At 38.8% G+C, this 15,216-nt stretch overlaps 1 protein-coding gene across 2 annotated transcripts; it reads right to left on the minus strand.

Annotated features, from left to right (window-relative positions):
- Positions 1–120: 120 nt before the first annotated feature.
- Positions 121–14,912, minus strand: NTS (neurotensin). Of its 2 annotated transcripts, none has more exons than XM_051643891.1 (4): positions 14,615–14,912; positions 10,511–10,572; positions 2,343–2,567; positions 121–487 (listed from the first exon to the last, which is right to left on the minus strand). In XM_051643891.1, the coding sequence occupies exons 1-4, from the start codon at positions 14,673–14,675 to the stop codon at positions 341–343; spliced, it is 495 nt and encodes a 164-aa protein (XP_051499851.1). In that variant the 5' UTR covers positions 14,676–14,912; the 3' UTR covers positions 121–340. The 2 variants fall into 2 exon arrangements, with proteins under 2 accessions (XP_051499851.1, XP_051499844.1); XM_051643884.1 differs by having other exon boundaries at positions 2,322–2,567; positions 14,615–14,857.
- Positions 14,913–15,216: the final 304 nt, after the last annotated feature.

Here is a 15,216-nt window from a genome sequence, read left to right on the forward strand (position 1 = left end):
TTCTCAGTAGGGTTTATGGACAATATCGATTTACTTGGTGTACGTCAGTGTGCTTTATAAAATAAGAAAATACTACAATATTATTAGAAGTACGTTGAAATCTCAGTTTTGTACAACGCATCATGCTTAGAAACTAGATTTATTTGCAAATGTATTGGTCCAATTAATCTCAAGTAGGAAAAAATCACAATCAAGAAACAGCAGTTGCAAAAAAAACCACAGTTATGTTACCATCTTGATGATTTTCCATAGTATATTTTCACACAAGTATGATTTAAATAAGATGACCATAACGCACAGTTACCTATAAACTAAATATACATTGTTTTCTTCTGCTGGATCAGTAATATGAACTTCTCTTGAGTATGTATGGTCTTCTAGCCTTGTTCACATGTAGCTGCCGTTTCAGAATGTAGGGATTTTTTCTTTTCATTATTTCCTTCTCTTGGCTTGAGTTCTCTATGTCAAAAGCATCTTGCTGAAGCAACTGTAGGATGCAAGAAGAGACAGAATATTATCAGCTTTTTTGATAGCAAAATGCATTGATTCCTAGAAAGTTTTATAATTATTTTTTTTAACATCTGACCCCAAGAAAAACTGTTACCATAATAGTTACAAGTTTAAAACAAAGGAAGGGGGAAAAAAGCCCCAAACTCAATACACTAAATTAAGATCAACCCCAAGATGAGTTGAATCATACGGAAGTGATATTTAAATTCCACTGAAACAAATGAGATCACTGATTTGACTAAAGAGAAATGCTAGTATGCCCTCCTCAGACTAAAGCTCAAACTGAGTGAAAACTTCCTAATGATTGTCACTGTCTAATCACTCATTTAGGCTAAACACCTCCTAAAACACCCACTGCTTGCTGGTTTCAGCTTTTGAGCAGTATTTTTATCTGCAACTTCCTACAGCTAAAAAATCAACATGTGTAATACACAAATAAGGACTGAAAAAAAGCACAAGAAAGCCAAAATTTTGTCAATCAAAATTTCTTATATAACTGTGCTTTAAGTTTTACTTGGAGTTTTTAAAGTGTTTTGTTCAGATTCATTCTTGCTTTATCTGTTGAGATTTAATCCATTCTCCTACCACATTCCTTCACAGTCAAGTAGAGTCCTACTGTCTGGCTGAAAGCTATTAAACCAAAACCATTTTTATAATCACCTAAGTATTTCCCTAAGCAATCAAACTCTGTTACTCCCTTAATTATTTAATAAATGAGTGCTCATCTAAATTCTACTGAAATGAATGGAAAGACTCTCATGATTTCAACAGACTTGGAGTCAATCCTGGATGAATAAGATCACAAGATCTGATTTCATTACGTAAAATGCTTATTTCAAGCCTTCTTCAAACCTTCTTCCTCTGTCTCTACACCTTCTTTTATTCTGTTTTATAAACCTCTGCACTGCACAAGTGTGTTCCTAAGCTGAGAGAGGAGTATTTTTTTTCCATTTCACACATGGTACTGTTAGCAGCGATGATTCCCAACTGCCACAAAAAGTGATGTAACTGCAAAGTAAGATTCAGCCAGACTGTCCATGGACCTGCAATAACTGAAAGAAATGGGTTTTCTGGGAAGTGGGTAGTGACACTGAGGTATCTTGTTTGTATACACAAAGCAGCCTTTACGGTAATATTTAACAGCAAAAGTGGACTGTGCCCTGTGTGCCTATCTGTGATCACTCCATTAAGTATCACAAATTAACTATAAACAATCACTATTTAAGAGAAGTAAACTCCTAAAATCACAGTGTCAACTTCCAGGACCCTCTTCACGTGTGGGGAAGTGAAAAGCATGAGTTTTCTTGTTCCTTGTTTCCTAGCAATAAGAATCCCAGAGTACCTGGTAAAATTACATGTACACATTGGGCATATGTCTATGCATTTCGAATCCAGTTTGCCTTAGGGCCTTAAAAGGGTTTTTCAGACTCTACCTACATTTAGTTATGCCTCGATAAATCTGTAGTAACTTAACATCTGTGAAGCCGATATTAATTTTGTGCTCTGGCACAGAGCTCACTTTCATGTGTTTGATTCCTTGGAACTGGAATCAAATCAATTCCTTCTCCACAGAGTGGAGAAAGTATGCAGTTAAGAATAGTTCTCATGTACCTAGGGGTCATTATAAAAACCAGACACTCCTCTCATCGGAAACAACATTAATTCACAATCCTCTCAGTAAGAGGCACATTAGTGGTTTTAGAGAATAAAAAAAAAAAAAGAAGGAAAGCTCAAGCAATGTGATGGAGGTCACATGGATATGGACTTTAAAACCTTACTGCAAAGTGAGTTTAACAGGAGTTGAAACATACATTTGTGACACCTTGTTTTACCTCCCAATGCTGAAAAGCTCTGCTGTGGCAAACTTTCTGGAGTTGATACACTGTTAGCATTGCTTCCAAGCTGAAGCCATCCACAGCAGCAGGAAACTGTCTTCCAGAAACAAGATCCTCTTCATCTACCTCTATTACTTCCCCCCCTTGGCTGTTTATGTTGTTGATAAGATTGCAGACATTTAGCAGGGTCATTTTCCAGTAAGGAAGTTTTGCTCTGTTAATCTGAAAATACAAACATCCATCATTTAACGTGTTGCAATTTTTGGTTTGTTTTTTAGTAATAATGTGTCACATTTAAACATTTTGGTAGGAATAAGTTTGTGTGTTTGAGGTATTTTTCATGTGCTCAACTTTTAGACAATAATTAGAGAGTGCTGAAATTAGGAAAACTTATTTATTAAACACACCAAGTCTGCTTCCCCACAGCCTTACCTCCCAGGTAGATCTGCATGATGAAAAACTAAATGGCTACCAAACCAGAATGGTAGCATTTCATAGTAATTCTGCACAGGTGCAAACAAAAACACAGACGGAAATTAATATAATATAAATTCACAGGTGTAAATCAGGACAATGAGTCAAACCCACTGGATGAATTCCCAGTACTGGAATCCAAGGTGGATGCTTGTGGTTAACTAGATGCTTCTCCCCAGTTCAGAACAAATACCAGTCATTTCAAAGTTCCCTGAGAAAAGGAACAGAGTCCCTGCTTCAGGGCAAGCTGTCTGATGAGGCTGGATCTGAAGTTATAGAACTTGTAAGCCCCAGGAGTTCTGGATGCTGGAGACTCATGAGCCTGTGAGATGTGAATTGAAGGTCTATGAACTTAGATGAAGAGGGAGCAAAGATAAAGACAGTTGTGAAAACAATGTATTCCTGATTTGGTAACTGGACTGAAACTCAGACCAACTCAATTTAGGTGGTCAATAATGGACCTGTTCAGGGATGTTACAGTAAGACAGAAACTAGAGAAATTTCCCAATGGTTTATCTCAGATTTGCCTTGCCCCAGTATCTCGCATTATTGGGGAGCTATTTAAGTTTTTAACTCTTTTCTTAAAATGTTGAGAAAAATAAATTTTACTTTTCTACTGGTAGTGTTCTTTCCAAGCAGTTGTGTCAGTCATTTTCTTTATTGTGATTATCAATAGAAAGAAGTGAAAAACCTTATTCCTACCTCATCTCACTACTTTTTCATGTCTTTGACCCTTTCTTGGTTCTCCCACTATTAATTATTTCTTTCAAATTGTATTCCTTCTAACAGTGAGTACAGAAATCTCTTTCCTTAAACTAGAACTGGTGACATAGCAATCTCCAATCAGAAGCCAAACAGCAAATTCCTATTTATTACTGGCAAGGGCTTCCTTGCTGAGCACATTAGAATTACATTTTACCTATGAATTTAAACGTAGCTGCTTCTTTTCCTGGATGAACAAAGTTAAATATAGGTATTACATTAACACAGACACTGCCTTTTACATACTGACAGCATTAATTAAGAGTGTGGAAGCAGTGCTTACTTAGGTGAACATTAGGTAATCACATAATTTCTTGTTCCTTTGAAGAACTTTTCTAACAAAGGGTCATTGATTCAAGAAAGAACATACATATATGCCTTTCAAAATGAGAATAATTTAGTTCTTCAATAAAACCACTGCATTCTCAGATTCCTGACAGAAGTCAGAGATGGAGAAGAAAACAAATCCTGTATCTTACTCAGAGCCTTAAAATTGGTTCTGCATTGTTTACTTTGAGCTCATCTATTGCCTCATTTAGGTGCACTAATTAGTCTGTCAAATTATTTTAAAAGATGTGACAAGTTCAAACCAAGAATTAACCTCTTCACAGAATGTCCTAATATAATTAACAGAAGTTAAACTTGCAGAAAAGACCAGGTGTCCACTGCAATTTCAAAATCTTCTTTGGTCTGTTTTAAATTTTGGTAAAATACAAGAATATAGAGGTTTCCATCACAATGGGAAGGCTTTTCCAGTGCACTTCTCTCTCCTAGGTATACAAAAGAAATGTTAGCTAGCACTACAACAGCTAAATTGCAATTAAGAATAAAATCTAGGGGCAGAGCTACCTAAGCAAGTGAGAGTTCTGAGTTAAAGAAAAAATATTCCAGTGGGTGGGAACAGAAGAGGAATGGATAAGGAAATTTGTTATGCCTTCTTCCATAATTTATAGAATCTTTTTATCTCAAGTTACTACTTTACGTCAGCCTGCTGCATGTTTATTTTTAAAGGAACTTTCCTCAGTATACTAGTAAAATACTTAAAAGGCAGATTTCATTAGGTGAAATTTATCTTAGCTGCTACTTACGAGGTTAGGGGAAAATTTTTGCAGTGCTGTCTGCCAGCATACTTCATTGGTTAAGGGAGTCTAATTCCCATGAATATCACAGATATATCACCTCAAAGTATTTTTACATGAGTACACCTGCTTTGGACTTACACTGCTGCCAGGTCACAGAATGGGACTATAAAGCATTAAGAACTGAAGTCAGGAGTGAAGTTTGTTTTTTTTACACTTAACATAGAGCTCTTTAGGTCATGTCCAGCCACTAAACAGAGCAGTCATTATTTTTCTACTCCACTGTTACAGCAAGTATTACAAACAAACAGTTTTGTTTTATAGGTTATGGAAAATTTCTGAGGCAGTTATCCTAAAGGAGTATGTGAAAGTAACAGTTAAAGATGACCACAACCAAAATGTTCAGGTAAGTTTCCAGTGTGTGATTATTTTCCACTCAGGTCTAAACAATACCAATTACAGTTGCTCAAGACATTTTGGAAAATACCTACACAAGAGATCAAGGAACCCATATCTGTGAAGATGGAACTAATTTTTTTTAAGATTAACTTGAAAAATATCTGAGAGTGATCTGAAGGAACAAAAGAGACTGCAGTATGAATTAAAAGTAATTAATGGTGAAGTGAATATGGTGTATACATTTCCATTGTTGAACATACTTCTGAATTAAGACTCAGATATATGTTTCCCACACTTCAAGTATCTTGAAAGAGAATTTTAAATTATCTAAGAAACTGAAATGAGCTTGAGAATAGAATCATAGAATCATAGTATGGTTAGAGTCAGAAGGGACCTTAGAGATCATCAAGTTCCAATTCCCCTGCGTGGGCAGGGACACCTCCCACTAGATCAGGTTGCTCAGAGCTCCATCCAACCTGGCCTTCAATGCTTCCAGGGATGGAGCTTCCGCAACTTCTCTGGGCAGCCTGTTCCAGGGTCTCACTACCCTCACACTAAAAATTTTCTCCTGATCTCTAAATCTCACCTCTTTCAGTTTAAAACCATTACCCCTTGTCCTCTCACTACAAGCTCTTGTAAAAAGTCTCTCCCCAGCTTTCCTGTAGGGCCCCTTCAGGTACTGGAAGGCTGCTATGAGGTTCCTCCTTCTCTTCTTCAGGCTGGACAACCCCAACTCCCTCAGCCTGTCTTAATAAGAGAGGAGCTCCGGCCCTCGGATCATCTTCATGGCCCTCCTCTCTGGACATGTTCCAACAGGTCCACATCTTTCTTGTGCTGGGGGCTCCAGAGAAGGACACAGTGCTACAGGTGAGGTCTCAACAGGGCAGAGCAGAGGGCCAGAATCACCCCTCTCAATCTGCTGGCCACACTTCTTTTGATACAGCCCAGGATGCAGTTGGCCTTTTGGGCTGAAATTGCATATTGGTGGCTCATGACCTGCTTTTGGCCCACTAGTACCTCCTTTTCCTCTGGGCTGCTCTCTAGCATGTCTTCCCCCAGCCTGTATTCCTATCTCCGGTTGCCTCAGCCCAAGTGCCAGACCCTGCACTTGGCCTTGTTGAAACTCATAAGGTTCACCTGGGCCCACCTCTCCAGCCTGTCCAGGTCCCTCTAGATGGTATCCCATCTCTCTGGCATATCCACTGCACCACCCAGCTTGGTATCATCAGCAAACATGCTGATGGTGCTCTCAATGCCACTGTCATCATCATTAAGGAAGATAACAACACTGGTGTGAGTACGGACCCCTGAGGGACACCACTTGCCACCTTTTTGCATTGGACTTAGAGCCAGAATATTATCATCTTTGACAATAGGCTTATCCTACAAAAGATTAAAGAGAATCCTAAGTTATAACTTACATGATACCTTTGTCTATTTCTGGTTGAATACTTCCAACAGTTTGTTTAAAATACTTCTTATATTATACTGCTTGAGAGCAGTGTAGGTGAAAGGGACCTGGAGGTCCTGGTAGACAGGAGGATGACCATGAGCCAGCAGTGTGCCCTTGTGGCTAAGAAGGCCAATGGCATCCTGGGGTGCATTAGAAAGGGTGTGGTTAGTCGGTCAAGAGAGATTCTCCTCCCCTTCTATTCTGCATTGGTGAGGCCACATCTGGAGTATTGTGTCCAGTTCTGGGCCCCTCAGTTCAGGAAGGACAGGGAACTGCTGGAAAGAGTCCAGCGCAGAGCTACAAAGATGATTAAGGGAGTGGAATATCTCCCTTATGAGGAAAGGCTGAGGGAGTTAGGTCTCTTTAGTTTGGAGAAAAGAAGACTGAGGGGTGACCTCATCAATGTTTACAAATACGTAAAGGGTGAGTGTCAAGAAGACGGAGTTAAGCTTTTTTCAGTGATGACCAGTGATAGGACAAGGAGAATGGATACAAATTGGAGCATAGGAGGTTTAAGGTGAATATCAGAAAAAAATTTTTTCACTGTGAGAGTGACAGAGCACTGGAACAGGCTGCCCAGAGAGGTTGTGGAGTCTTCTTCACTGGAGACATTCAAAACCCGCCTGGACACATTCCTGTGTGATGTGCTTTAGGTGACCCTGCTCTGGCAGGGGGGTTGGACTAGATGATCTTTCGAGGTCCCTTCCAACCCATAGGATTCTATGATTCTATGATTCTATGATGATTCTATAATGTATACCTCTCAAATGCTGTTTTTGTTTTTGTGGGGTTTTTTTAGAAAAATAAACTTCTCTGTTTTTTCTATTTTTGGCTTTATCTAGCAAAAGCAGTTGTAAAACAAATTAATAACCAAGTAAAACCCAAGGTAATGTAGGATATCTATGGCTCCTTTTCAGAATAGTAGTTTAATTTTACCCAGAATTGAAACCATATAAATAATAAAAATATTCTGTCTATAAGCAGATACGGTATTGAGTTCTGCGGTGTATAATAATGCCTGTAAATGTAATGATTTTTTATGGGATGAGTGAGTCAGGAAGTCAGTAACTTGTAGACAGAGGTAACCTCACCAGCTTCTGAAGGAGGCTAAACTGTCTGGGCACACAGAGTCACCAACAGGCCACCCTAGAGCAATAAAAATCTCAAGTGTTCAAGATTTCAGAAAATTAATGTGAGTGAGGATCCCAAAGGTGGAGTGTATTCTAGTAATGACATATTCTTGAAGAATACCCTTCCTTCCTTCCTTCCTTCCTTCCTTCCTTCCTTCCTTCCTTCCTTCCTTCCTTCCTTCCTTCCTTCCTTCCTTCCTTCCTTCCTTCCTTCCTTCCTTTCCTTCCTTCCCTCCTTCTTTCCTTTCCTTTCCTTTCCTTTCCTTTCCTTTCCTTTCCTTTCCTTTCCTTTCCTTTCCTTTCCTTTCCTTTCCTTTCCTTTCCTTTCCTTTCCTTTCCTTTCCTTTCCTTTCCTTTCCTTTCCTTTCCTTTCCTTCTTTCTCTCTCTCTTTCTCTCTTTCTCTCTTTCTGTTTAATATCATCTCAATCTTGTTTGAGTTCAGAACATTCTTCATGCAAGTGGTGACTTCAGACAAGCATTTACAAAGGTAGGAATAGAGCTATCTGTTTGATACAAAAGAGACAGGAGGTAACTGTCTGCATATTTGTGATACTTCAGGTTGTGTTGTATTACCAGATCTTCCAAGTGGCTCTTTTGATTTTATCTGAGAGGAAAGACAGGTAAAGCATTTTAGGGATTTGTTTGATCCCTTTATCTTCTTTGACATGTAACAGCAGGGAAGGGTGATAAACTGTGTTATAAATTGAAGGCAGGTGGTAATAAGCAAGGACATACTTTAAAGATGGAGAGTGATTCAGCATATGGGTGACTTTAAAGAGCAGTTTGAAAAAGACCAGCAGACACTGGACAGCAGGCTGTGAAGTCAAAAGCATATGGTAATGGTTCCCGTAATATTGGATAGACTACTGAATGTTGGAAAAGGTGTGTGCTTTAACCCTAGCTGTAGTCTTGATACCATACTTTACAAGTGCCTACTTAGGAAGACTTTTTCTGTCACATACTAGAAATGCAAGTGATAATCCACTTTGCCGCATTTTTAGATCTTGGCTTTCATAAACATTTTTTTTCTTTTTTTCCCTCCCCTTCTTAATGCTATTTAAATTGTCAGGATTTCCCTTGCTGCTATTACCGAGTCAGAGTCAAGGAGTCTTAATGCAATTTAACAGTAATTGCTCTCAACTGGAACCAGATGTCAGGCACAATACAAGACAACTATTACATATAACGTTCTCAAATTTGTCTCTCACACCAGAACTATATTTTTGTTCTAATGAGGAGTAAAAGCTAGCAGAGGACAACAGAAAAAAAAAGAATGTGTCATTTCAGTAATGAATGGAATAGTGGCATGCTCTTGCAGACTTTTTAGTGGTTCAGTCATGCCTTACTTTGATGTCAAGAGACAATATATATTGAACAAAGGAATTTTAGGTGGTGATTTAAGGCAGTATAATGTAGTTAAAGCAGTATCTCCACCATAAATACACTGCTTCTGTCAACTTCAGGTATCATTCCACTTATGGTATACACCATAAGGAAATGAAATGGCAAGCTACATGACATGAAACAACATCCAAGAGTATTATGGCAACCATCACTCTATTATCACTACATTGCACTACATTTGTGCATTACTATTTACCTGAGAATGTTCTCTGTGCTAAGATGGAGGAAAAGGAAAAATGGGCAGTTAGGTTCACAGCTCCCCTGAAATCAGTAGCAGAAAGACCAGGGCGTATTATCCCTTGCCACACAAAGAAAGCCCTATTTTTGTCAGGCTCCTATATTTAAATTTGTTTGAGGAAAATAATATCCATTAAATCTTTATATACCTTACAGAAGTGAGTGGCAAACAGGTTTATTTGGCATCTAAGGTTAATTACCATGCCAGTAAAGAACACGTGAACCTAAGTACTGTCAGACCAGATCAAAGAAATGTATTTTCTGGCCTCATTTCATAATCTAGTCTATTCAAAAGATTCTGTGAAAAAGCTCACATTAAGCAAATACAGTAAATACAGAAATCTTCCAGGCAGCTTTTGTCCTTAACCTTCAACTAGTCATTTAATGATGAAATTCTATTTTTGGAGAATTTTTTCATTTCCCATTTTATTTTCCACTGAATTTAAGCACCACTTGAAGTTCATTAGAACAAAGAATTAAAAGATTTAACCTTAAGTCCATAGCACTTGTTTAAAAGTTTATTCTTTGATATGTTGCTGAAGAAATATTAGACTTACATCTTTTTAGATCATTCATGGAAAATAACAATGTTAAGAAGTGTTTTTCTATCAGCCTGTTCAATATATATGTGCAACACTTGCTGTTTCATCTTGTCAATATGAGAGTGTAACTGAATTTTTTTTTGTCTATTTGCATTAAATAATGTGTACGTCGCTCACAGTCTGGCAACTTGTCAAGGAAGTGTCATTTATCAGATGAATATTTTCAGTCATGTCCCCATGTTCCTGTACTATGATTAAATTCCTAAACAAAAATCAGCATATGCATTAACACTTCTTGCTTTATTACTATCTTAACTTTATGTGCATATAGGAAAAGTTCTGCATAAAAATAGCACTTACTGATTTGACTGAAGGTTAATTTAGCTTTCGTCAGGCATAATCCTATTGGAAACACATTTCCTCATATAAATTTACATCTCTTCACATAACACAGTTTTGACAGTTTAATGAAAGTACCAGTGTTACGAGAGAGAGGCACTTTTAGTGTGTCACATCAACACCATTAACTTTCCTTTGAACTGGAGAAAACCTTGCACCAAAGTAATGTCTACCACTGAACTTTTTGGTCTAGACCATGGGTTATTACTTTGTGCAAAGACTTCTGGGTTTGTAATGAGAATTCATTTGCTCCTACCCGTCAGCTAAAAGAGTAAAAATAATTACCTTTGATGTGTACATATTGGTCAATAAATCTTCTTCTAATGCTTTCATTTCCTCTTCTGAATCTGAGAATAAACCAGAAACATATGTTTATTATTTCATCATAAATCACGGACATTTCAATACAGGACACAGAATTTACATATATCAATGAATTTTTAAAAACAAACAAAAACAAACAAACAATTTTGATAAAAACAGAGCAAAGTGATCTATAGGGATTGTAAAAACAACATTATACTAAAATGGATACTCACTACCTTTTTAAAGCATGATCAAGCTTATTGAAGTGAATGAAATGATCCATTAATCTCAGTTCACTGGTATCTGCAACTCTTTCAGAAAACAAAACTGCTGCAGTATTCTTCATTCTAAATCAGTATGGTGTTCATAATTATCATGTGTCACCAATTTATTTTCAAATAATTTTTAAGTAGCAACTAAGTATTTAGGTGAATGGCAGTTATGATTACTTGACAACATTTAGTCTTGATTATTCTTGGTTAAATTCAAAATATTTTTACTTCTATGAGGGAATTGAGCTCGACTATCTTGTGACACAAGCTCTTGATAATGCATATACCAAAATAAGGTATTCTTACTGAAAGGGTTAGGATTTTCTTTGCTCATTTAATTGACCTTTGATAGAGCAGCAGACTTGCAAGACCTGTGATTTGGTGAACAGGGTAAAAAAAACAAAAAGAAAAAACAGCCACAAACTCTTCTGCTTTGTGCTGTACAGAATTACAAGGAAGACCTAGTGCCTTGAAAATGTAGCAGAAATCACAGCTCAAAGATCAGATATATACAGAAATCAGTTAAGTCTTCAGGCACAACAGAGCCACAAGGCTTTTAGCTCTCCTAGAATACCAGCAGTCAAAGTTAAACAATATACTTACTTATATTTAAAACCTAACTAACCCAAAATCTATTCCATATTCATCTAAGTCATAACTCACTTTCATTAAAATGATGGATGCTGTTGGCATGTAACACCCATCTGTGAACAGATTCTTCCTATGCTTTCATTTCAGGGATCATCACCATGTTGTGTTACTACCTTTCACAGAACATGAGACTGACAAGGACCTTCTATACAAGTGTGTGCTACCTGTTACAGATTTATTCTAGCACAGGAAGCCAACCATTATAACGCTCTTAAAAATCAATCATGTTAAACCTTAACAACAGTATCGCACCACCACTGTTTTTCTTCTTTGGGGAAGTCTTCCAAACTATCCATGGCTCATCACCTTACTCTAATTTCAACCCTGATTTATTTGTAATTACAAACTTATTAATCGTTTGTGTATAACTTCCTTCACTATAAATTATATATATTTGTAATATTTACCCAACTCATATTTTTTTTTTAGATCACAGCCCTTCCCAACTTAGATCTTTAGGGTGTCCTTACACAGTGATTAGTGAAAAAATGCAAGTTCATTGTGCTTTTTGTACATAACCCATCCTCTGGAAATATCTGAAAATCTCATAAATTCTCTGGAATCCCACTGAAAGGCTATGCCCAGAGTGATTAGACTCTCTTCTAATCTCTCTTGTAATAACCTTGTGTTCCCCAACTCATCAGAATGGCCCTCCTCTGTGCCTGATGTGGTGTCAAGAAAGTCCAGCATAGCACAGTTCGGATCAGAAGCCTCAGTAGTAACGCCTACCGTTAGCTAGTGGAAGTAGCTCTCTTAATGTTTTCTTATTTTGTCTTTCATGCCTGAAAAAACTTTAACTATCTCATAAAAAAGTGAGGTCAGATAATGTAACCAATTGTTTTTATCTCCTCAGACATTTCCAACAGCTGTGCTTCTGCTAAAAGGAGCCTTAGACTGGAACTTCTATTATTTCCTAAGCTACTGCATGTTGTACTGTTGCACTGCTTCTCATTTCTGTTACACAGGTCTTTGAAAACTTCGTCCTGTCATGCCAATCTTCCTCTGTAGCAATGCTGCTGTTCATCTTTGCACTACCAGCACAATACATTTATTCATTCTTAGGTTTTGCATCAAAGTTACAAACTGGTTTAATATTGAAAATATTTAGTAACACTGGTTTGTCAATCAATATTGCATCAAAACACTAGCAACTACTCTCCAACCTAACACCTTTCAGCCCTTTCAGAACTGCCTGTTTTCAGTGTTATTCAAGCTCTTAATTGCTCTACTGTCAGCCAAAGCTCTACTTGCTGCACCAAATCACCTCAGCTGGGTTTCTACACAGTATCAGCAGTTCCTGTGAATGGATGAGAAGCACATGGCAGCATCATGATTGGTGGTGTCCTGGGTCATACCAGCTGAGGACAACGCAAACACTAATGTCTGGTTAGCAGCTGGTATTTATATCCTATAGAGGATAGGAGATGGCTTTCACACCACTGAGAGTGGAAAGCTGCAGACATGGAAGACAGGTAGGTACTAAGAAAAAAATTGACTGAGAAACAAAGTCTGCAGGATATTTATTAATCAGGAGGCTGGTCAAGATTCCTTGAATGAAGAATAAAGCAAAGCTTAGAAGACGACAGAGAGCACATCCAAAGAACACAGAAGTGAAAGAGACAGCTGAGAACTAAAAGCATAAAAAGAGCAGACTCTCAGAGAGTAATGTGTAAGTCAAGTTGCACATTATTATTGTTCAAACCAGAGGGAAATTCACACAGTTTTATGTTTTCTTAATTCACTTATTGACAAGAAATACAGCTTCTACTAATATAATCACATTCTACAGGAATAGTTAAATTCTACAGCTACACATTTTCTCCTGAGGGTAAACATTTCTGGCAGCAAATTAAAATTAATATACTTCTCTTTGTGACATAATTTTCCATACTAGTAAGAACTCACTTGGCCTTTCCACACAAGCTTCTCCAAGGCACTTCTTATTTGAATATAATTTCAAATTTTCAAGAAAATGAACCATCATGTCAGTTATACACAGAATTCTGTTTCTGGGTCTTTTAATAAGCCTATTTTAATTTACACTGGATTTTTTTTATTTTAGTGGCTTTCATTCAGGCTCTACAAACAGCTGAATTGGAAACCGACTCACCAAAAATATTAGTCAAGCATTTCCTTACAAAGCTTTATGTGTATGGGGAGAAAATAATAGTAAGCCTTGTCAGTAACATCACCAGCTCCGTAACATACAGAAATATTATTTTAAACTGCGATAAAATGCACATATTACCTGTGTTACATTTTTCTTCTGCAGATAAATAGAAAATGGAAACTTTCCTCTAAAGTGAGAATTTGGAATTCTCAGGTCTCCTGAATACTTAAGCTGAAAAATGAAGCTACTTGTAAATTTACTCTAAAATTTGTGAAGTCAAAAATTAATTTGTAAGTCAGTTAAGATTAGATTTTCAAGCCTATTCTGTTTCCTGTCTATGTGCACACCTGTTTAATTGCCACTATACCTGGTTTTCTTCATAAACTCAGGGCATAAATTATACAGCTGTGTAATTTTCAAAGGAGCATGCAATGCATTTTAGCAATTGCTCTTGGAGGAGAAACGTACTTACTTTAACCTTCCTATTGTGTGATCTGTATCCAATTCAGCATTGTCCTAATTTCACATCAGCTGCTAGCTCTTCTTTCCCCAGAACACTAAAACTGTATTTCTGCTACTAAAAAACGACTACATTGCATATATATTCATGCTGATTTGGATTATGTCAGCCATTCATATAAGCTGTGGAAACAGTAATTTCTGTGATAGTTTGGAAATACATGGTATTCAATAAATCACAAATGAGGCAACATAATCAAGAAGATTATCTACACTCCGTTTCCAATGACTAGTCGACACTGCCATGGTATGTACGCTGCGAAGAGGAAGAGTTTATATGAAGGGAGGAAGTTACAAAACTGACAGGAAAAAATGATGCTGGCCAGAGCCCGTTATCAGGCCTTACTCCCGGGCGCCCGTTGGGTACAGCCAAGGGACCCTGAAGCGACTTCACCTCCTCTCTCAAGTCTCTCTCAAGGCTCCGGGAGCCGCTCAGTGCCAGTCTCAGAGAGACTCCAGGGGACGGCGGCGAGCGCCAGCCGCGCGCCGTGGGGGGCGCCGGGCGGTGGGGTGCGGGCAGCAGGGGCTTACCTGAGCAGAGGCTGCAGGAGGCCAAGGCCAGCAGCACCACGCACACCAGCTGGGCTCTCATCCTTGCTGTGCCGCCCTCTAGAAAGTAAAGTCCATAAATCCTGGGGAAAGACGGAGAGAGAGAGAGACAGAGAGAGAGAGAGACAGAGAGAGCCCCGCCGCTCCGCGCCCTCTGCACGCGCGCTGGCGGACAGCTGCAGCACCAGACGGGGCGACCGGACCCTTCCCCAACTATATAAGCCGCGGGGTGATGTCACGGCGGTGCTGCCATCGCCTCCCAACGAAGCGCCCTCCCTCCTCCCCCTCCACCCCCCGACACCCGCTCCCGCTGCCCCCTCCCCGCCGCTCCGCGCCCGCCAGCGCTGACGCCACTCGCCGCCTGACGCACGCGGAGCCCCGCGGGGCGCGCAGCGAACCCCCGCACACACCGGCGCGGGTCGCGGAGGGAGCGGGCTTTTCCCGAAAGGGAACTCTCCTCTGATTTGGAAAAATGTCTCGAATTTTTTTTTTTTATTATTATTTTTTTTTTTAAGTTCCCGTCGCTGCTCGGACCCCCGGCGCGTGCTGTGCGCTGAGTCGGGGGCGGGAAACGGCCGCGCCTA

The sequence above is a fragment of the Apus apus genome, chromosome 1, assembly GCF_020740795.1.
Source record: "Apus apus isolate bApuApu2 chromosome 1, bApuApu2.pri.cur, whole genome shotgun sequence".
Taxonomy (NCBI): Eukaryota; Metazoa; Chordata; class Aves; order Apodiformes; family Apodidae; genus Apus; species Apus apus.